This window comes from Protopterus annectens, chromosome 4.part0 (genome assembly GCF_019279795.1).
Source record: "Protopterus annectens isolate FY-2018-M chromosome 4.part0, PAN1.0, whole genome shotgun sequence".
Classification (NCBI taxonomy): Eukaryota; Metazoa; Chordata; order Ceratodontiformes; family Protopteridae; genus Protopterus; species Protopterus annectens.
Window position 1 is genome coordinate 522,673,376 of NC_056733.1, and position 23,411 is coordinate 522,696,786.

General features: G+C 38.5%; 1 protein-coding gene across 2 annotated transcripts in view; it reads right to left on the reverse strand.

Moving 5' to 3' along the window:
* The window catches only part of TPCN1 (two pore segment channel 1), a 1,721,246-nt gene that overhangs the window by 871,833 nt on the left and 826,002 nt on the right, over positions 1-23,411 (reverse strand). For both annotated transcript variants that reach the window (XM_044068445.1, XM_044068446.1), the window contains exon 9: positions 10,716-10,815. In XM_044068445.1, the coding sequence (XP_043924380.1) occupies positions 10,716-10,815 (100 nt within the window). The remainder of the gene's footprint in view (positions 1-10,715; positions 10,816-23,411) is intronic.

Consider the following 23,411-nt stretch of genomic DNA (forward strand, 5'->3'; position numbering starts at 1 on the left):
GTGAGAGGGTGGCATGAAGATCTTGACCCTTATTAACTAGACTTCTAAGGTTTATAATTATAAGTGGTAGGCCTGATTCTTTCCAAGGTAGGTTTAGTATGCTACTTGGGACAGAGGATGAATTAGAGACTAACTCTGGGGTAGATATGGAGCCAGGATTGGATACGGGTGGATGTCACCACTAATTATAAGTTGAGATGCTATATTTACAATAAAGTTAATGAATTTAGTCACAGTTTTATGATACCTAAATATGATGTAGGATGAAACAACCTGTGGTGGTATGTTGTATGAGAGGTGCTCAAAGAGTATAGTGTTATAAATGGATGGAGATATTTCAAGGTTTGATTTAATTTTTGCAGTGGGTGTGGGGATGTACTTTGATGGTTGGATGGAGTTATTTTCAAATGGGAATAAGTGGTGAAATGGGTGGCTAAGGTAAGAGTTATAACGACTGAAATATACAGGGGTATCATTTTGTTCTAGAGTAGTTCTTACACTGCTAGAAAAAACAGAATATAAGATTTATTTTCATTACTTAAGTGAATACGTTAGCTTTATGGGGTGTAGAGGATGGTTTGTAGGTTTTCTTGAGTAAGTGTTTAGAAGAGATGGGTAGAGTAAGAGAATCAGTGTTTGTATTGTTATGACTATAAGTAATAAATGTGAGGTGGGGTCAGATTTAAGGGGTAGTCAGTGATAGGATAATGTGATCAGTGGACTTAAATAGAAATGAGTGATGGTAGGTTAGTTGTGGAAAGTAGGCATGGTTAGGTTGAGTTAAATGTGGGTGGGTAGAAATTGGGGGAAGGGGAGCAGAGACAGCCTGAGCATAGCAAGGGTGAATGGAGCGGGTTGAGCTACTAGAAGCTGACCAAGCAGCAGTAAAGAAGCAATTAGTTTCTGTGGATTACCACAGTTCAGTGTAGGAGTTTGGCATTTAAGAAAACCAGAGTAAATTTGCAAAAAAGAAAAAAACTATAAAACAGCTGATGCAAACGTTTAGTGAACTCTATAATGATTTCCTAATATAATTCAATAGTCTTTCCTTTTCTCTACACCTGTAAGGCCATTTACATTCCACGATAATGTGGATAGTGCAGCCATTAAGATAAGAAGTTTCTGTTCACACCTATTATACATGACAGTTTTTTTGAATGTGTATTTCCGACTTTTGTGTTACATGCAGACACTAATGTTGGGCAGGTTGATCTTTTATACAATTTTTTCTTGTCATCTCTTTTTGAACCTATGTCACATTTTTCAAGGCTTTTTATTTTAATGAAAACTCTCAAATAAAAAAACTAAATACATTTTCAGAACACCCCAATTACCTAGTAATTAGAAAAAATACACAAAACTGTATACATCTTCAAAAAAGTGTTGTTTAACTCTCCATATAGGAACAACTGCCCCAAATCGACAGCTGCAGCCACAGGCATTACCTGACCTAACATTAAAGTTACTCATGCTAAAGTGCATGTTATAGCCTGTGCTTACAGTTACAATGATTGGTGTTTGTTCTTTTCTTATTCATATTCCACTCCCACATGTGATAAACAGCTTCTAAGCAAGAAATTGTCTGTTTTGACACTGACTATCCCCCTTTCTTACCTTATCAAGAAATTAAGAATTGATTAGAATTTTGTAGATCTTTGTTTTGTTAGTATAATAGCTGAGTTAACTGTGGACATCCAAAGTGTGCAGAATTTTTGATCCTTTATCTTTTGGTCCTGGAAAGACTACAGGGGGGATAAATGGACATATTCAAAGTAAATTCTAAGACCCCTTCTGGCACAAAAGAAAGGCTGGTTCTCAAAGATGCCCTATTTTTATGAAAGGTAATATTCGGCTGAGACACCATAATCCCTTGCAATTGATACTCTTGTTGCAGAAGTCAGAACTATGAGGAACATTGTTTTCCAAGCTAAGAACTTTAAATCAGCCCCATGAGCTGATTCAAATGGAATACTGTAAGTTTCACCAGTACAAATTTAAGATCCCATGGAGGAGCCACCTGTTTTCTTGGTGGACAAATATGTAATACCCCTTTCAGAAGTAACCTAACTTGAGATAAAGAAGAAGGCAAGGGGGGTCCTTAGCCAGACAAGCGGAAATAATGAACAGAGGAATCTTAAAGGAAGATTAGGAAAGGCCAAAGTGTAATAACTCACATAAATACTGTAAAATAATGTCTGAGTCTTAAAAGGATGTTGGTTTATTCTATGGCATCAAACAGAAACTTGGCCATATCTGATTTTCTAGTAGCAGGTTTTTTAGCCTCCTTTTATATCTGCTGCACATCCTTAGAGAAAAGGTGCATAAAAGGTATTAGAATTCTATCATCCATGCTGTGAGATGAAAAACTTGAAGGTCGGGGTGGATCAAAGAGCCACTGTCTTTTGTGAAGAGGTCCATTTTCTCTGGAAGCTTGTAGTAACTGCCCTTGGTCATTTCCATAAGAAGGAAGAACCACTGTTGTCTGGCCCAAAAGGGAGTTACCAGTATAATTTTTTGGAATCACTTTGGATTTTTAAAAGAACTCTAGTTACTAGAGGAAAGGGTGGAAAAGTATACAGGAACATTCCTGTCCATGGGAGTGGAAAGTTATCTGTCTTTCATGTCTTTCTATGAGGAGTCCTGGAGCAGAACTTCTTTAACTACCTACTGTGAATGAAGGCAAATAGTTATGCTTGAGGCATTCCCAAAAGCAGATAATTTCTTGGAAGATCCAAGTAGGCAACTTCCATTTTTACAGGCTTGTCCTGGTCCTGCTCAGTTTGTCACCCACAAAACTTTGATCTGTCAGAATGCATGTAACCTGTAGGGATGGTAGGGATGGAATGAGTTGTATGGCTAGTTCCCATGCTAGCATGGCTAATCTGCAGAGGGTGTACCTCCATGTCCATGTACCCCATGACTGTGGTATTGTCTGTGATGAGTAACAGAGGCCCTGGACTACAAACATGGTGTAGTGACCTGAGAGCATTGAATAATGCCATAATTCCTTTGCTGTTTATGCACTTCTTTTTGTCTTGCTGGTTCAACAGACCCCATACTTTTACCTCTTTGTATACAGCAATCCATGCAAAATCTGATGCATCTGTGATTACAGACTGAGTAGAGGTTGGTGGTGTATACCCAAACTAAGGGATAACTAATTCACCAATTAGTGAACTTCCCAGGTGACAAAACTCTGCATCAGCATCTGAAAAGAGAGGAGGTGCTAGTGCTGGGTCCAAAGTGATTTGAGAAACCACTCATTTTTGCTCATATATAGTATGGCTTGAGGAATCATGAGAATTTTAGAGGCCATGAACATCGTGAGATAGTCCCTGGCTTTTGCTCAAGTTTGGCTGGAAAATGTCAGAAACTGCTCCTTGTAAAAGTCCACTTTTGTCCTAAGGAGAAAAAGGCCATCATGATGGATGTATCTAGGAGGCAGCGTAGAAACACTATCTTGTGAGTAGGAATGAGGGATGACTTTTCTGCATTCACTTTAAAATTTAAAAAAAAATAAGGCAGTCATCAGAATAAAGAATACTGTGCATGGCCAGTAATCTTCAATGAACTGCTACTTGAAAGAGATTTTGTAAATACTCAAGGTGATTTCAACACAAAAGGGGTAAAGAAGAAAACTGACAATGTGAACCAGAAACAGAAAATCTTAAAAAGTATCTAAAGTCTTTGTGTACTGGAGTGTGATGATAGACATCTTTTACATCTAGAGTTACAAGTAAACTGAAAAGAGGAATGAACAGTAGCAGAAACTGTACAGAAACCATTATGAACGATGGAATTTTTATGTGATGGTTAAGAAGTGAGAGGTCCAGCACAGATCTCAAAGTTCCTTCTTTCTTTGATACCACAAAAATACTTGAATGAAACCTTCCTCCTTCTCTCTGATCTGGTGTGAAAGGCTCTATTACACCCTGATAAGGCATTTGATCCAGTATAGGAGGAAACATGAAGGGCTGACTGATAGCATGGAGAGGAATCCCTGATATGGAGAAAGTGAGTCCTACTGCCAGTTGTAGCCCTTCTGTATAATCCCTAGGACCCAACAGAAAGATGTAACTTCGTGGTAAAGAGGTAAGTGATGACACAGGTTATGGGAAAGCTTTACAAAGTTGCCAGGGAGGGAACCTGTTTTTGAGACTGTTCTTGGACGTGGGAAGGCCCTCCTTTTTTTTCAGAACCTCCCTGCCACTGTGTCCTGAAAAGCTGTTTGTCTGTCATTTGTTGGAACTATTTGTATTATTTCTTATAAAAGGGCCCTGGCCTAGAAGGAAAGTTTCTATTATATCTGAGAGCAGGGGACTGAAAAATCTGAGAAACCTCTTGGATTAACTTTTCCCTTTTATCAACTTTATTGAGAATCGCAGCAAAGATAGATCCAAATAACATTTCTTTGTCCAGAAGAGCATTTAAATGCTTTGCATTCACATCTGGTAAATTTTTAGTATGCAGCTAAGCACATCTCCTCATAACTGGCAGCCACCCTGGAGACAGCATCACCAGTGTCACATGAACACTTAAGAGAGTGCTTAGTAACGACACACTCGTGAGCATAAATAATTTAAATATGCCTTAGTGTCAGAAGAAAGATCAGCAATCAATTTTTCACACTGTCAAAAGAAGTTAGAAGAAATTTAAACGTGAGCTTGACAATTTACTCTTTAAAAAGCTAAGGTGGAAAAAGTATACACCTTCTTCACATGCTTATCAAAAGATATCCCATCCTTGTCTAAAAGAATAGGGTTAGATGCCATGACATGCTTGGAAAAGCTTATTTTCAGAAAGAAACATCTACATGGTCTGCCATAGGACTTCTAAAGAGAAAATTTGTGGGTCCATGGAACTTTGTATAATTTGTCAGATTTCCTATGGGCCGGTGGCTGACTGTCAGGTAAACTGCTGGCTGCACTGAAAACATTCTCTAAGCAGATAAAACAGGGAAAATTAACCACTGGTTGAGGAGAATACATTAGCAACAAATCATATTTGTTAAGTTTCCCACTCAAATAAATCCATTCTGCCAACAATGTCAAAAAAGACAAATCTTCTTCTGTTGAGTGAAGATATACTTTCCTGAGACTCAAATTCCCAGTTATCTGATGTAGAAACTTGTGAGGCCTAATTTAAGCCTACTTCCTCGGAGTCTGAAGGGAAGGAATTCCTTTTCCCTTAAGATTACTGAGAAGTTTCAGATCATAATAGTTCATAGGCTCATAGGTTCATAGGTGTTTACTAGGCTAATAACCACAAGGGCCTTTTTAAGCCTAGCCACATATCTCAAATCTTTGACAAGTTCTGGTACCCTTGATAAGTGTAAGCAGGGACTTTGGAGATGAAACATTTATAAGCAGGGGGCTGGGTGATGAACCATTTACAGGTTGCCTGTGTCCATTAGAGACATTGCTGCCAAACCATGGATGAATTTCCTGTTCTCCATCCGACTGTCCAAGTTACATCTGAATTGAGTTAGGGAGGAACTCTGTTTCAACATGGATGGGGAGCCTGTTCCAGAGACAGGGTAGTCTCTGAGATACATACCTGTCTCTCCAGCAGGTCCTATTTATATCACAGGCAAGGTTTAAATCTTTAGAACTGTTAATTCTGGTGCTGTTTATTTTGATGATATGCAGGAGGTCCATCAAAGTGGGGTCTGACAATATCATGTATGCCAGGCATAGATCTCCCGTCAACAGCCTGTTGGAGGCAGAATAATACAGGGATAGGGCCTTGAGACGGTCTGCATAGGACATGCTATTTACACCCTGCATTCTTTTAGTGAGGAATCTCTGTGGACGTTCCAATTGTTGGATTGCCCAGTTAGGTACATACCAAAGGGGGCACTGTACTCAGTGATAGCTCTGACGAATGCCAAACACAGGTAACAATGACTTCCTTGGACCTATATGGCACACCTTTGTTTATAAGTTGCCCAATCTAGAATGCTTGGAGGGTTGGGAGGGTGGCCTAATGGTTAAGGTGTTTGCCTTACAAACAGAAGGTGCAGGGTTTGAGTCTCAGAAGGGATAATTGGCTAGGCTTAAAATGGCTCGCAAGGGCAGTTAGCTTAGTACTAACCTATATAAACCTATAAACCTATAAACCTTTCCTCACTACAGTAGACACGTGATGGTTAAAGGCTAGAATACTGTCTATGTGTGTCCCTAAGTCCCTAACTAATTGGGTCAACTCTAACATGATGGTTACCAGAGGTGGATGACTTCCTGAAGGATATTATTATGCATTATTTAGCAATTAGTTTTAGTTCATGGCTCTGACACCACGTGTATGTCTGTGTCAACCCTTCCTGGAGAACATTTGTGTCAGTGCGGGATTCAGTGGCAGCTCCTAATTTGCAATCATTTGCAAATTTAGTCAGCCATAGGCCACTGATATTGGCTTTGACTTCAGAGAAGTAAATGCCAAAAAGGAGCGGTCCCAGGACCAAACCCTGAGGGACTCCACTTGTGACTGGCCTCTTTGTAGAGGTGGACTCCCCAATTCTAACTTCCGCTGGCTATCCACCAGGTGACATAAGGGTTTATACTTAGCCTAAACAAAAGTAAATCCAACCAGTCAACCACAGCAGTTGCTGTATAAAATCATGGATTTTATTCAAAGTAGGAAAATAGAACCTTAAAAGCAAAGCTAAAACGCAGATAAGCACGTTTGCTCCTTTCTAAACAGACGCTTCATCAGATCTAAAAACTGTTACAAACAAACCATATTACATGATCTAAAAATTGGTCTTAAAGAGACAGTTCCATTAAGTCCTTTCCTACTATCTGTATATAATTCTAAAATCCACTTCATCATTCAGTTTTATTCCTTAGATCACCTTTTCTATTGCTAGATGTAAGTAATTCTCGAACTAAATACTCAAAAGTATGACTAATGTCATTCTCTAAAACATGTTTATACAATGCATTACGAACATCATTCTTCCTGATGTAATTTAAATTCTATCTTTCAAACATTTGTTCAACTTACCTACATAGCAGGATTTACATTTCACACAGAACAGCAAATACACTAGATTTTAACGTCTACAATTTCCATAAGAATGGAAGACATAACTCTTCTTACTCACTGCATGTACATAAGAATCACTATGATGAATGCATTTGCACATGCAGTCTCTGCATGGAAATGTACTTCATTTATCAGAAACAGAAACCTTCTTATTAGTAGATTTATAACACAGCAACTGTTTTAATGATCTGTTGCTCTTACAGCAAAACTTGGGTGCATTACCAAGTACTGACCTATACCTATCATCAGATACAAGTAGTTGCCAGTTTTTCCTAATAATATTGCAGACAGTTCAAACATTCGTAGAATAAGTCATGCACATTCTTAGGTCATAGCCTCTTGCATAAGAGATCTTTCCTTCACTATTCACTACTCTCTCAGAGAAGTGTGGTTTAGCAATATTCCTCCTGTGTTGGAGGACATCATCACAGGCAGCCTCAACCTCCGCATCATGGAAGCCTCTATATTTAAAATTTCTTTTAAGGTTCTTAAATGATCCATACATAATTCTATCATCAGCACTTAGACGTCCATATCTGTAAAACTGTCCTTTTAGCACATTAGTGTGTACATGCTTTGGATGCATCTCACTCTGATCTCCTCTACTACATCTGTTGATTTCTTGGATGTGCAAGTAATAATTACAAAAAATGGGATAACAACCAAATTATATATGAAAGAGTGTATTAAGAATAAAGTTTTACATCCCAACAGCATACATCCTGAGGGAATTTAGCAGGGGAAATAAGCCTACACCCCCTTCTTACCTTTTAGAGGTGGGCAAGTCTGCCTACTAACAAAGGTGGACTTAGAAGGGTAATTCCTCTGGAATTTGGGAATAGGGGAGACAAAACTATGATGTTTGAGTTCCTGCATGGCCTTGCCCTTATCCTGGCGGGACTTAAACAGGTCAGCAGCAGCTGTCCTAAAAGGATTTTTTGTTATCCAGAGAAGTATCCAAAAGCTCGGCTTTAATATCATCACTTAAGGCCTAAAGATGCAGCCAAAAATAATACCTCACTGCAGAACCAAAAGCAGCATCCCTAGAAGAGGCATCAGTTGCATCACAGCTGTAATTTAGGGAGTGATGGGTGACCTGGGAAGTCGACCCAAGCAGGGAAAGAGCTGAAGACTTCTCATCAGATTCAGGAAGGTTGGACACGACCATAGCCACAACATACCTGGTCATATGGGTTTAGTAATTAAAAACACTAAAATACAAGGTGGCAGCAGTATACATTTTTTACTCAACCTTTCAACAGCTCAACTGTCCTTATCTGAAGGAAGGAGCTTAGTAGATGGCAAAAGCTTAGAATGCCTATCAGTGGAAACTAAAACCAATGAACAACCAGCAGAAGGGCACTTACATAAAAATTTGCAATCCTTAGGCACCTTGTAGAACCTATTAGGTTTCTTAGAAGATGGGGGCTGAGAATCAGGAGGTACAGAGGCAGCACAAAAGGTGGCAAAAGGGCTGCCAAAACAGGAGGAACAGCAAATAGTTTAGGAGACTCCATTTGTAAAAGCTCATAATGTCTCTTTTGAATGTCAGATACCTGGAAGCAATCCCATGTAAAGTATTCCATCATATCAACAATAGTATCTTCAAAGGATAATTCTTCCAAAGGGGAGTCTGGGCTCAAAAAATCCTCCTCCTCTGAACCATAGTGTAGAGGAGAAGAAATATGAGAGGAATAAGCAAGAGATTCCTCCCCAGAATCCAAGCCCTCATCTGAGGAATCCAATTCCCTACGTCTCTTAAAAGACATGGAATACCAGGGAGGAACAGGGACTGACACCCCTAGAGGGGGCTTCAAGGCTATCAAAGTATTGAACAGACCCTGAGTAAAATCCTCTCTCAGTGGTTCAGACCCTTGGCGAGATTCAGCAATTGTAGTAGGAATCTCTTCCTTTGGTCCATCAGAAATAATCAGCTGAGGTTCTCCCTTCAACATCCAGAACAGACTTTGGAAAAGCCTCAAAGGGACGTGGAAGAATTCGGATCCATGTCGGCCTCTGATGGAGCTGCAGCAGAGGAACCTGAAGCAAGTACCAGATAGTCTTCAGGGCTTTCACTAGCTTCTAGAATGATGCCTGGGGGGCACTGGAGAGCAACTGGATCAGGCCTAGTCTTTCTGGCCTTCTTCTTGGCAGATGGCAGACCCTCAGAACAGGAGGATTCCGCCACATCACCCTTAGCCAACAATTAAGTCACTGGTCCTCAAGGTATATGGACAAGGAAGATAAGTGACTATGTAAAATCATAGGGACAAACACTATGACAGACAGAACACTGCATAATGTTGCGGGAAGTGCCTAAGTAAAAAGAATACTGGTCATGACAGTCTTTATGGAGAATTTGCCTGCCACACTGACATTTTCCCTTCTTGGATGACATGAGCAAAAGTACACTATAAAATTGAAACAGGTGGAAAAGAAAGCCCAATGGAGCACTTATCTGAAGATGGTTTGGTAACCAGCACAGCAGAAGAGCGTTCAGACCAACATTCAATAGTGGCATTCAGACTGGTGGTACAGACGTTCTGAGTGTTTTCATTCATTCATCACCTTTATGCCCTCCACGTTACACAGGGAGCATACATGTGAAAAGCAGTGCTTATAAGATCTAAAGGCTTTGGTACACTGGCTGAACACTGGGCTATCCTAGGCAGGAGGTCCCTTCTGTAAAGAATAATGCAACAGTGATATGGAAGGACATCTTAAATTCAAAGGAAGGCTGAAATATCTCAGAAGTTGAATTGGATGACAGTAGTGGTGGAAAGAGAAGGGAAAAATATTAGTGATTCACAACGCTTCTCTACAACTGAAACCTTTAAACATGGCATGGACAACAACAACTTAGGTTCTGAAAAACATGCCAATAACAAAGGTATTAGTTCTTGGAGGCACTGAGGTCAGTGAGGAGAAATTTGGTTCATTTGGAAACAACTGCATGCTCATGTGTATGGGAGTTGCTGGGCAAATAGTACCCTCAATAAACATACATTAGCTGCTATTTTATTCAGTTATTCTCTGCCACATTTAGTTAATTTCTCAGTTTGGTGCTAGTTTTGAGGGTAGGCCACATCCCTGACTGACACAGTAAAATATGTTTACAAAAACTGTCTTAAATACAGAAATTTGTTGTATTATGTCACATTTACATTTTGATGTTGATCTGCAGCCTGAATAAAACCATCTGGGGAATAAAAAAGTGGTAAATGAGCAACTGATAATTCTCCAACACTAAAGTGGGATATGAAGCAAGTGTCACAAATAACTGAAAAAATTGCCTAGCAACACAGTGTTAGAACTGTAGCATGCATACCATAATATTACATGCCATGCCAGCGCGGATGAAAAATGAGTCTTAACAGGGAGTAATAGGCTGCTGTTGTAACTGACCAAGATGAAGGCAATGTAGATGGGATAAAAAATGTCTTTGAATTAATGTTACATGGACTCTCTCTGAAGATTTAGAGCATCCACGTAAAAAAAAAAACAAAAGAGAAAGAAATCTAGAAGTCTTATTCCTTACAAATTCTATTTTATAAGAATGTTTTATGTTAACAAAAATCATTTTAATTTATTGCTTACAAAGCTTGGACTGTTAGAATTATAGCGTCTATGTAAAAAAAAAAAAAAAAAAAAAAAACAAGACTTCTTACCAAATTCATGATGAAGTAAAGTTCTATCGAGAGGTACACAATGAAGAACACACAAGATGCACGATTTTGGGAGTAGGCAGGCATCATAACATCTGGAAAACTGAAATACAAACACGTTTTAAAAGTACTTTAAACAAGCTGAATAAGTATTTATAACTTGACTGGATTACTCTTCCCAATTAAACACATTTTATGAAATGAGAAAAGCATTGATGACTTGCACTTTAGCCACGAAAGGTTCCAGCACATTTTGCATCTCAGTTTTCAAATCTAATTAATGCAACAGTACAGAACAAAGCAGAGCATTACAACCCCTCAGTTAATTTCCAAAACATGATTATACATTGACTTTTAAATTTAAATGCAGCATTATGTAGACATTTTTGTAGACATTTTGTTTGGGAAAAAAATTCATTGTTTCTGCTTTTCTGATGTATCCATATATGTGTGCTAGATTTTGACTGAAATAGCAGCATTTTTGCCAGATGTCTATAGAACAGCTCATTGTATGCAATACCAACTTTGACCAAGGCAGTCAAAGCAATGACCATCACAAATGTACTGATATGTATAAGGCAATGTTTTATAGCAGTCACAAAGAAACCATCATCCTCATCATCATCAGCTTCCTTTTTCCCATTTTTCTACACAGGGTTAGTGTCACATTAACTGTTGCCATCTCTCTTTCAATTCAAAGTTAAATTACTGCCTTCTTCCACACTCATGCTTGACTGGCGTAGATCTTCTCTCACACAATCCATCCACCTCTTTGCAGGTTGACGTCGTTTCCTCTTACCTTCTTCCTGTCTGTTCCAAATATTCTTCACCAGATTGTCATCTGCTTTTCTGCACATATGCCCAAACCACTGTAATCTGTTCTCTTTGATCTTTTCTGCAACTGGAGTTACTTTGGCCTCTGCTCTGACGTTCTCATTTCTTCATCTGTTCCACAGCGTGCATCTTACCACCTGTCTCAGGCACTTCATTTCCTTCACCTCCAGCTTCCTTATCTGCTCTACCTTTACTGCCCAGGTTTCTGTACCATGCAGTAGTACTGATCACATCACTGTTTCGTACACCTTACCTTTCAGTTTCTTTGGCATTCTTCTGTCAGACACTACACCTGACACTCTATGCCAGTTGGCTGCAGCCCCTCTGATTCCAGCTTTGACCTCTTCATTCAAACTTCCCTTATCCTCACTCACCCTCCCAGATACTTGAAGCTGTTAACCTGTTCCACTGTCTTCCCTTCTATCTTAATTCTCAGCTTCTTCTGATTTCCCCAATTTGCTGACATTACTACTGTCTTATCTGCAATTAGTTTCATCCCATGTACTTTCAGTTTTGCATTCCATTCTCCTATCCTTTGCTGAAGTTCTTGCTCACAGTCTGCCTGTAATGCCACATGGTCTGCATACATGAACTTTGTTGATCTGTCCCCTCTGACCTGTTTGCTAATGTAGTCATCACCAGTATGAACAGCAGTGGGCTCAGAGCTGAACCCTGATGTACATTTACTCCCACTGGGAACCCATCTATGAGACCAAACACTGTTCATACTTGAGTCACTGAGTTCTTGTACATAGCCTGCACTCATTTTACCAAAGTTTCTGGGACTGCAAAACACTGCAGGACTTCCCAAATCAGCTTTCTTGGGACCATGTCATATGATTTCTCCTACTCTAGGAATGCCCAGTTGGACTCTTTCCACATCTGTAACTTCTTCTCAACTATCTCTCTCACTGTAAACATCGGGTCAGTTATGCTGCATCCTGGTCTGAATTCAAACTGCTCATCTCCTGTCTTACTTTCTACTACTCTGCATATCCGTTTGGCAATCACCCTCTCCAGACATCTCATGCAATGTGATAGGAGTTTGATACTTCAGTACTGCCCACAGTTGCGGATGTCCCCTTTGTTGTTGCACACTGACATGAGTATGCTTATTCTCCAGTCACCTGGGATACGCCTTTCTCTCCACACTACTATGAGTACCCTAAGGAGCCATTTCTCCCCTATCTCACATAGCATTTTCATCATATCAGCTGCTTTCCCTGACTTCATTTTCCTTAGTGCTATTTTTACTTCTTCCAGGTTGGGGTCCTCTTCTTATCCTCTCATTGTAGGCTGCGCCTGGGGCAGTACAGCTTCTCTGGGATTTTCTTCCTTTAGAAGCTGCTGAAAGTAATCTTTCCATCTCCCTTTGATGTCTTGCTTTGAGCAAGTTGTTGCTAGCATCCTTTATGAAGGGTGTCTGACTATCTTCTTTATCTTTCTGTCTTTGCCTTGAAACCTGATATAGTTTCTTTGTGCCACCTACTGAGTCACTTTCCGGAAGCTGGTAGAGTGCCTCCGATGCCCTACTATTTGCTATTGCAACTCCTTCCTTAGCTTCTTTGTTAGCCAACCAGTATTCCTTCTTGCCTGGTCTGTGTTTTCTATCTCCCACTTTTTCCTGCATTCCTTCTTTCTTTTAATAACTTCTTGGACTTCTGAATTCCACCACCAGCTTTCCTTATTTACCTTATTTCCATACCTGGCTCAGCCACATATCTGTTCTGTAATCCTCAAACATGCTGTTTTGAGGCACTGTCATTCTTCTTCAACTCCACCTATTTCCTCTTCTTCTTGGGGTGCTAGAGTTCTGAGTAACTCCTTTAACTGTTGTACTTTCTCTCCAGTTAACTTCTAGGTTTTCAGCCTGGTCTCTGTTGACCTTAGAGCCTTCTCTGAACACTGCCTACACCTGATTGTTGCAGCCAGTGGTTTGTGCTGTGAGCTGACTATTCAATGGGAATGAATTTGCAATCACTGATTCTACCCCAGTGCCCTTTCCTTACTAGGAGGAAGACTACCTGAGTTGCATGTTGGTCATGCTTATATGTGATCTTGTGAATGTCTCTCTTTCTGAACCATGGTGTTAGCTACTATCAAGCCATTTGTCAGTCAGAAGTCTAGAATTGTCTCTCCTTTATTCTTGTTGCCCCACCCATGTGGACCCAGTCTGTTCTCATATCCTGTTCTGTCTGTTCTGATATTTGCATTCAAGTCACCCATTATCAACATCAATTCACGTTATCCTGCTTTATCTAGTAGGTCCTGCAACTGCTGTAAGAATGCACTTTTTTCCTGTCACAACCCTGCTGCGGGCATAGTCTGAGATTATGAATATTGCCCTATCATTACACTAGAGTCTAACTGCCATGAATCTATCACTAATTTTTGTGATATCCCTCACTGCCTTATGAAGCCTCTCTCTCATCACAATTCCACCACCACTTCTAGCCTGTCCTCCTCAGTAGTAGACTCTGGATCCCATGCTAAATGGATTTGCTGCACTGTCCTTCTATCTTGTCTCTAGGATACATAGGATGTCCAGCCTCTTCTGTACAATGATGTCATCCATTTCCAAGCTGCATCCTGTCAATGAACATACATTGAGTATAGTAATTTTAGTTCATGTTTGGCAGGGTGATTGGTTTTACGTCCAGCTTTTACTAATTCTGATGACATCCCTCACTGCCTTCTGAAGCCTGTCTCTCCCCACAATTCCATCACCATTTCTAGCCTGTCCTCCTTCTGAGTAGTAGACTCTGGATCCCAAGCCAAGTGGATTTGCTGCACTACTCTTCCATCTTGTCTTTTGGATACAGAGTATGTCCAGCCTCCTCCATACCATAATGTCATAATGTCATCCATTTCCAAGCTGTGTCCTGTCAATGAAGCTACACTGATTATAGCAATTTTTAGTTCACGTTTGGCAGGCTGATTGGTTTTATGTCCAGTTTTCACTCAACACAGCTATCCTAGGTAACCAAGGCTGGGCAACTGGACACCAACCAGCCAGTAGCTTATTGACCCAGGGCATCTGGGTTTTATAGTGGGCACATGCCGGCCAATAGGAGTACATACATCCCTGCCACTGTTAGCATGGGTTCCTCCTGGTGTGGGTTGGAGTAAGCTAGGTCCTCAACCCACTTATCACTGGTAACTACCCATACCCATCTTTGCAACATTAGTCAACATGACCAAATCATCTAGAGCTAGCCCTGCCATGGCACACAGTCTGTGATCCATGTTCTCCTACCTTGAGGATACTATGCACCATAGAAGTGTGCCCAAAGTGGTTGGTCTAACACAACTCATCCCCCTATAGGGCACCATGTAGAATATGTGCTGCTGCCACAGCTCCATTCATTGGTAAGTTTGAGATGGAAACACTCAGCATATTTTTCAACCGACAGAGACACAGGGAAAACATACATGCAAACTCCAAACAGGCATTGGCCAGAGGTCAGGATCAAACCTTGTACCTTGTGCATGGGAGGCAAAGACCTCAATCGTTATGCCAACTGGTGCCCAAGAAATGCACAGAACATAATGTATACATTCTTACTGTATCGGCTGATCTACAAGATTACCTCCTTGGCTGGTCTTTGACTGAGCTCTTTCATTCTGTCAGTCACAATATAATAAATTTTCTGAAAATCCTGTGCACCTTGTACTGACACAAGCCATGCCTTATCAGCTCACTATATAAATTCAGCTATCTCAATCTACAGCCTTAGACAGCAGCAAGCATCACATCTACATCAAACTTACAAGGAATTCCACTAGCAGAGCTTGGATAAATAAGCCACTTACCCAGAAAAGGATGGAGTAATAGTATGGTGGTCCACCAAGGGGGATCCTCTCACACATTACATGTTATGAGAAGGTGGCTGATACATCTAAAATTAAAAAAAAAAACAGTGTAAGAAACTTCTCTGTGTGGAAGATTTTCAGTCCATATATCTCTAGTTAATCACCGTATATTAATCAGATCAGACAATAGTAGTAGAAATAGCAAACTTAAACTCGTCTTAAGTCAAAACAAAACAAACCAAAAAAATAATAATAAAAAATATATAATTGTACAGCATTAATAAGTATTCGAAAGTAATCCAAGCAAGACAGGCAGGCAGTCTGTTTCCAGTCAAATATCCTTTATTAAGTACACAGACAAGCGATCCAAGTAAAACAAAAATAGACTAATAATTTCCTCACAAGCTTTCTATATATATATATATATATATATATATATACTTTTTATCAGGCATGGGAGTGGTTTATTGTGCTGTAAAACAAAGGGTTACTGGTACACATGTTAAATTCACATCCCTTCTCCCATCAGTGTGACATTCGAGCTGGTCCTGCCCTACTTAATAGCTGTCATAATAATATTATAACCCTTATGTACTTTAAATAAAATTTATAATGATGTGGTACCTCTTATTTAACCAGATTATTAAGTAGATTATTAAGTCTGTGATTTTATCCAAGACAATATACTAATGGCTGGAAATATATCAACTTTAGTTCATTTGGCAATCAAAATATATATATAAATATATATACATATACATTTTGCATGTAAAAATCAATTTCTATCTTCATAACCTATTAACAAAGATCGCTTTCGTCCTTCTAGACTTCTTCAGGTCTGTGTACAAGAACCCTAAAAACTATCTATAAAAATATATATAATTGTATAATTAATTAGTATTGTTATTACACATAATTTTGAATAAAGTGGAAGAAAGAACCAGAAAAAAAAATAAAAATAAGAAAAAATGTATGTATGATGATATAAACAAAATATACACTTAAATTACAACTGATTTAAAATGGTATTTAAAACCAACTGGTAGAATAAAATAAAATAAAATAAAATTCAATTAGTCATGTAAACAATGTGGCAATTTTCTAAGTTCCAGTGCATTTTTAATTGAACAGTAGTAGTTTAGTCCAGGCTTCCTAAAAGAGTTCAGCTTTAATTGCCGCATGAGTTCATGTTTCTCCAGAATATTCGGGATGTCTCCTTCAAGATCACCCATGTCTATGCGATCCAGGATCTGGAACTTAAAACCTGCGTGTCTTTTATGAAGAGAAAGGTGTTTGGCTAGTGCATTATTTTTATATCCAGCACAGATTTCTGACAGATGACATGAAATCCTACGCTTGAGTTTATTTACAGTCTTGCCCACATACAATGCATCACATTCATTGCACTGTGCCCTGTAAATTACTTTTGTAGTGTTACAGTCACCCCCTGCACTGGTTTTAATGATTTTCTTTAAATAAGGGCAATAAAACCTATCACCTTGCTGTATAAATATACAAAATGTACCCTTTTCTGATTAACATCTTAGGTGAAGCCCCATCATTTGTTTATAGGAAGGCCAGGAACATTAGAAGTTTTGTTGAATTTAAACCTAGACCATGTGAGAAAAGCATTAAAAGATGTGAAACTAGTTGTACATTTTGTACACTTATACAGCAAGGTGATATTTTATTTCCCTTATTTAAAGAAAATCATTAAAACCAGTGTGGGGGGGGGGGGTAACTGTAACACTAGAAAAGTAATTTACAGGGCACAGAGCAAAGAATGTGATGCATTCTATGTGGGCAAGACTGTAAATAAACTCAAGCGTAGGATTTCATGTCATCTGTCAGAAATCCGCTCTGGATGTGAAAATAATGCACTAGCCAAACACCTTTCTCTTCATAAAAGACACACAGGTTTTAAGTTCCAGATCCTGGATCACACAGACATGGTTAATCTTGAAGGAGACATCCCGAATATTCTGGAGAAACATGAACTCATGTGGCAATTAAAGCTGAACTCTTTTAGGAAGCCTGGACTAAACTACTACTGTTCAATTAAAAGTGCACTGGAACTTAGAAAATTGCCACATTATTTACATGCCTAAATGTATTTTATTTTATTTTATTCTACCAGTTGGGTTTAAATACCATTTTAAATCAGTTGTAATTTAAGTGTATATTTTGTTTCCATCATCATACATACATTTTTTTCTGGTTCTTTTTTCCACTTTATTCAAAATGATGTGTAATAACAATACTAACTAATTATACAATTATATACATTTTTACAGATAGTTTTTAGGGTTCTTGTACATAGACCTGAAGAAGTCTAGAAGGACGAAAGCGATCTTTGTTAACAATAGGTTATGAAAACAGAAACTGATTTTTACATGCAAAAAGTATATTTATATATATTTTTTTGATTGCCAAATGAACTAAGGTTGATATATTTCCAGCCATGTAGTATATTGTCTTGGATAAGATCACAGACTTAATAATCTGGTTAAATAAGAGGTACCACATCATTATACAGTTTATTTAAAGTACATAAGGGTTATAATATTATTATGACAGGTTCTAAGTAGGGCAGGACCAGCTCGAATGTCGCACTGATGGGGGAAGGGATGTGAATTTAACATGTGTACCAATAACACTTTGTTTTACAGCACAATAAACCACTCCCATGCCTGATAAAAAGTATATATATATTTAGAAAGCTTGTGAGGAAATTATTACTCTATGTTCTACTTAGATCGCTTGTCTGTGTACTTAATAAAGAATTTTCAACTGGAAACAGGCTGCCTGCCTTGCTTAGATTACTTTCGAATACTTAGTACAATTATATATTTTTTTATTATTATTTTTTGTTTTGTTTTGTTTTGACTTAAGACAAGTTTAAGTTTACTACTTCTACTACTACTGGATGATCTGATTAATATACAGTGATGAACTAGAGATATATGGACTGAAAATCTTCCACACAGAGAAGTTTCTTACACTGTTTTGTTTTTGGACCCACTACATTTGTTTAGTGGGTTGTTTTGAGACTTCAGGGATACAACGGAGATTACTTGTTTTTTATACATCTAAAATTAAGGACCTCTCTTCCTAGGTTTTCTGTTTGGATCAACTCCAAGCAGCAGCAGCTACCATGGTGAAAAGAGCCACAGGGTAGTTTAAGAACTAAAGTATAAAAGGCTGAATCCTACAATACAATTACACTAAAAGAGGCATAACTCAAAAAAAGATGTAGATTAGAAAGTAAGGGCTGATGAGGGAGTGCACCAAGGGCTAAGAAGCCATAATGCAAATTTTTAAAAGACCTTCTTAGAAGCAGCCAAACTTCTGTTGATGTAGGCGATAAGTGCAGCATTTATCAGGAGACAGTTCACTACCTGATGATAAAGTGATAATGTAGTCTGCTAGCAGTAATCCTACTCCAAAGCAAAAAAATAAAAATAAAAAAACAGCCTGTTCACTTTCCTAAAGTCACAAATCCACTTCAGGAAACATATGAACCAGCAGTGAACATGTAGGGTGTGACTAGCTTACTCCCCTACTTTCTGCCCCAGTAAAGAAAATGATGAGCTTAAAAGGAATTTCTCAAAACAACTGAGAAACCACTTTCAGAAGGAAATGTGGGGAGGACCTATGAGACACCCACTTCTTCTGAAAGATCATATATGGCTCCCTATACATGAGGTCTGATGGACTTTACACAAGCTGAATAAGTACACATTCAAGTGATCATTTTCAAAGACATGCACTTCAGTTTTGCTGAGCTAGCAGGCTCAAATGGCAGATCAGCAATCCTGCTAATCACAAAATTCAGGTGCCAATGAGGTTCTTCAAAAGCAAATAGAGCTGCAGGTTTCCTTTAAGGAACCATCTGAACAAATAGTGCTGATCCACAATTCTGCCCTATGCTACACTGCAAACACACACACACACACAAACACACACGTATGCGCGCGCGCGCGCGCACACACACACACACACACACACACACACACACACACACACACATGGTCATGATGGGCAGCTATATCTCACACCTTCACTCTAAAAATAAAATAATGGAGGCTCAGGTCAAACAGATTCCTGAGACAAGTCAGGCTCACTTTACAAGTTGACTGAATGGTGTGTTACAAGGTACTACTCCACACAGGCCTTATGAGAACTGCTCCCATTTAGAGGCATAGCCCTGCCATGTGAAAGGTCTCAATGCAGCATCAACAACCTCTTGAGTTTCCAAGTAGGACAGCAAGCAGGACAGATGGTCTGCATCAGAAGTCAGTTGCTGATGTGGAATCAGCTGCCCCATAGCCATAGAAACATCATTGGCTAAGATGAGAAAATGTTCCTGAATTGTGAAAGACCGGAGTGCTATGATCTTCTCTGCCACTTTGATGTTAAGAAAACAAGTTTTGGTCTTTCTTCACTGAACTTTGTGATGGGCAGAACATCAACAGATACTAAAAAATGATGGAGATTACATCCACTTCTACTTCTACTTTCCCCTGATGTAATGAGCTGATCAAAAGGAAAGACTGTGTTCTTCTGAGTGATAATGTGATCTCACATTCAGAACAGCAGGACAAGACATGGCTTCCAAATCTCCAGCTCCAGAAGGGAATGATGCAACAGCTCAGAGAATGTCAGTTTGTTCATGATGAGATAAGCAATGCCTTCATGCAAAGAGGATGTGACTTTCTGCCCCCTTGCTTCTTTAAGGTATCAAAAGACAGACTCAATTTCTGACCAAATCAAAGAAGGCCACATAAACAGTTTTTAGCACCAGAGAATGTCAGTTTGTTCATGATGAGATAAGCAATGCCTTCATGCAAAGAGGATGTGACTTTCTGCCCCCTTGCTTCTTTAAGGTATCAAAAGACAGACTCAATTTCTGACCAAATCAAAGAAGGCCACATAAACAGTTTTTAGCACCAGGAAGATAGTTCACTCTAAAAATAGGTCTATAGAATATGCAGTGGGTTTGGCTTCAAGAAAGACTCAACAACAGTGGGTATGACAATAGAAGATGTACGAGTTTGTAGCTTGTAGTGACCCTGTTGTCTTCATTTCACAGTCCAATGCAACATCTACTTTCTCAGTCATACAAATGGCAAAATGGCCAAGCCAAGCAGTAGCAGCAGTGTCTATGCCTGCACCCAGTGTTGTATCATCACTCAGGCTGGTAAAGCCATGAACTCAATAGCTCTTTCTCACACTAAGAACAACTGAAATTTGAGAGGGCCCAGCTCCTTTCACATGAAGGTTATCACCTAAGAAGTCAGAAATGGTTTCTCCCAGTTTACAGTCTCTCACACACACAAAGACTGCAACCATCCATCACAGGAATACTTCCAGGTAGCAGGGGGGACCATGGATGGGGTTGTCAGAAGCAATGCAATGTAGGGGGGAACACATGGAATTCCTTCTCCTGCAATAGTTGGGTTACCACAGACATATCTTGGAAAGGTCTTTGCGCATTGGGAAAAGAAAAAAAATGACAATATTTTGTAATGGAAGGGTATCCATCAGAAGGAATCCCCTTTATAACCCCTCATACAGTAATGTAACACCAAAATGTGTACACAAGCAAAAGAGCAAAAAAAATATATATATGGGGGGGGGGGGCAAGAAATACACCATCAGCGGACCACCACACAAACACTCTTCAGTCAGGAACACTGCTACAAATAAAAATATTTTATTGTTGAGTACTTTTATCAGATAACAATATCTCACTTCTTAAGAACTTATCTAAAGCAACATTACAAATATAGGTTTAAATAGGTAAATGAAAAAATAAAAACAAAAATGATATCATGTGATGAAAACATTATATGAATGGACCTTAAAGTGCCAAGTACAAGTATAACATCATAAATATATAAATCAAATTCTAGTACTATGTCACTTTAAAATACTACTAGTAGAGGTATAATCATTCAAGTCTGGAGGGGTATCAGCATGTAACTGCTATCAGAGATCACATATTTCAACATATTCTTTCTACACAGCTCTATGCAGATCCTTTCCTACTTTCATCAAAACAAAAAAACATACATTTTGACAACTATCCACTAACTCAAGCATGCTTATTCAAAGCACTTTTCTCATTAAATTTTAAAATGTGAAAGACACGTTCATAAATATGTTTCCTAAACACAAGGACAGCATAAAATACAAAATGACACTGACATTTTGCTAGGTAAATTATACCCGTAGTGCCACAACTGTAATAATCTTTGGCTGTAATCACCCCAATATTTTCTACCTCAATATTTGTCATATTACTAATAAAGGGGCACTGTGAATAAGAATTTCAGCTGAAAGTCCCAATTTTAGATCTCGTAAGTTTATTACATCCATTTTTCCTCTCAAGTAATATTTAAAAATTTTTACCCTGCTTAAAAATAAACTTTGGTGAATCACCCACATATTTTTTAATATTATCGTCACATGCTAAAAAATTCCAGTTGTTCCTATTCATCAGCAATAATGAACACAGAATCATTGGAAAATGTAAAACCATTAATTTTTCATACATTCCATTTGGAATATTGTTGTTCAATACAAAACTAGAACCCAAAAAAACATCTGACATAGACTTATTGATAAACTCCATAGATAGAATATAAGAATTTGTTAGGATTTCATCTTTTAGTAAACATGTCTATTGATAAATTAAACCTCAGTAACAAATTGTCCATCATGAGAAATCATGCTAGCATAGTGAAAATAGAGAAGGGATGGCATCTGTCCATTTTTTTCTTGGATGGTTCATGGAGATCAGTGAGGACTCACAACAACAGAGAAGGTAAAATTTATCAGGTGTACAACAGGAGTCGTACTGAATCAAATTTCCAGCAGAACTGACTAAGAGTAGGGAGGAGGTCAAGGGTTTCATCACGTACTTATCAACTGCACAACAAAACTAACTGGACAAACCAATCAGCAAACCGAACAATTTGAAATAAGTGATGACTTACCAACAGGTACTGTGTTACACGAAATAAATGATTTTATTTTTTTAATTATTTTCACATTCAGGTTAATGACACCTGTATTAATTTATTTGAAGGTGGGTTTACATTTATGCTGAAATAGTTTCTACAATAACGGACTCACATTTATACATCCACAAATTGGGTTGTTATTTTAAGGAATGGTTTTCACTTTTCCTGACATTAATAAATGCTACTGGACTTACTAGGAAAAGCACATTCAAACCTCTGCTTAACCCAATTATTTCATCTTTTGAAAAAACATGTGAAAGAGGTGTAAGGCAATTGTTGGACAATAAATGTGTTAACCCTCACTTTAACCTGTAGTTGGATGAATTGGTTTTATTGAGTTCCCTTAGTAATGACTCTTCAGTCAGGGTAATGAAACCCAAAAAAGGGGGTGGTACTGTCTTGATGGATTCTATAATTTATCAATGCAAAATATATGAATTGCTCCATAACACTAAGCTATATTATGTGGTAGCATTAAATTAATTAAATACTGCATATAACAACATTAAATGTGAGTTGAATGACATTTGGCAACAGAACAAAATTATTTTTGATCAATTTAATTTTGTGTGTGTGTGTGTGTGTGTGTGTGTGTGTGTGTGTGTGTGTGTGTGTGTGTGTGTGTGTGTTTGTGTGTGATTAATCCAGGGATTCCTACAATATTCAAAATCCCTAAATTACATAAAAATATGAATGATTCACCTTTGTATCCCATAGTGGGTGCCGAGGGTACAATGACCGAACCATTCACCAAGTTCTTAAATTCTAAATTACAACCATATATGAGCCTTTATTTGGAACCTCTTAAAAATTATGGGATTTTTTTTCATCTGGCTTCAAGCAAAGCCTTAATTATGAAAGGTTAATAGTTGCTATTATATATGTTACTGATTTACTTTTAAACATATATCACTGATCGGTTTTGTGAGGTATTAATTTCCCTCTACAGCTGATTTGGAAAAAAAGATGGGTTTGGAGCCGATCCTCGGCTCCGACACGGCCGATAGCAAAGCTCAAGGTTTGC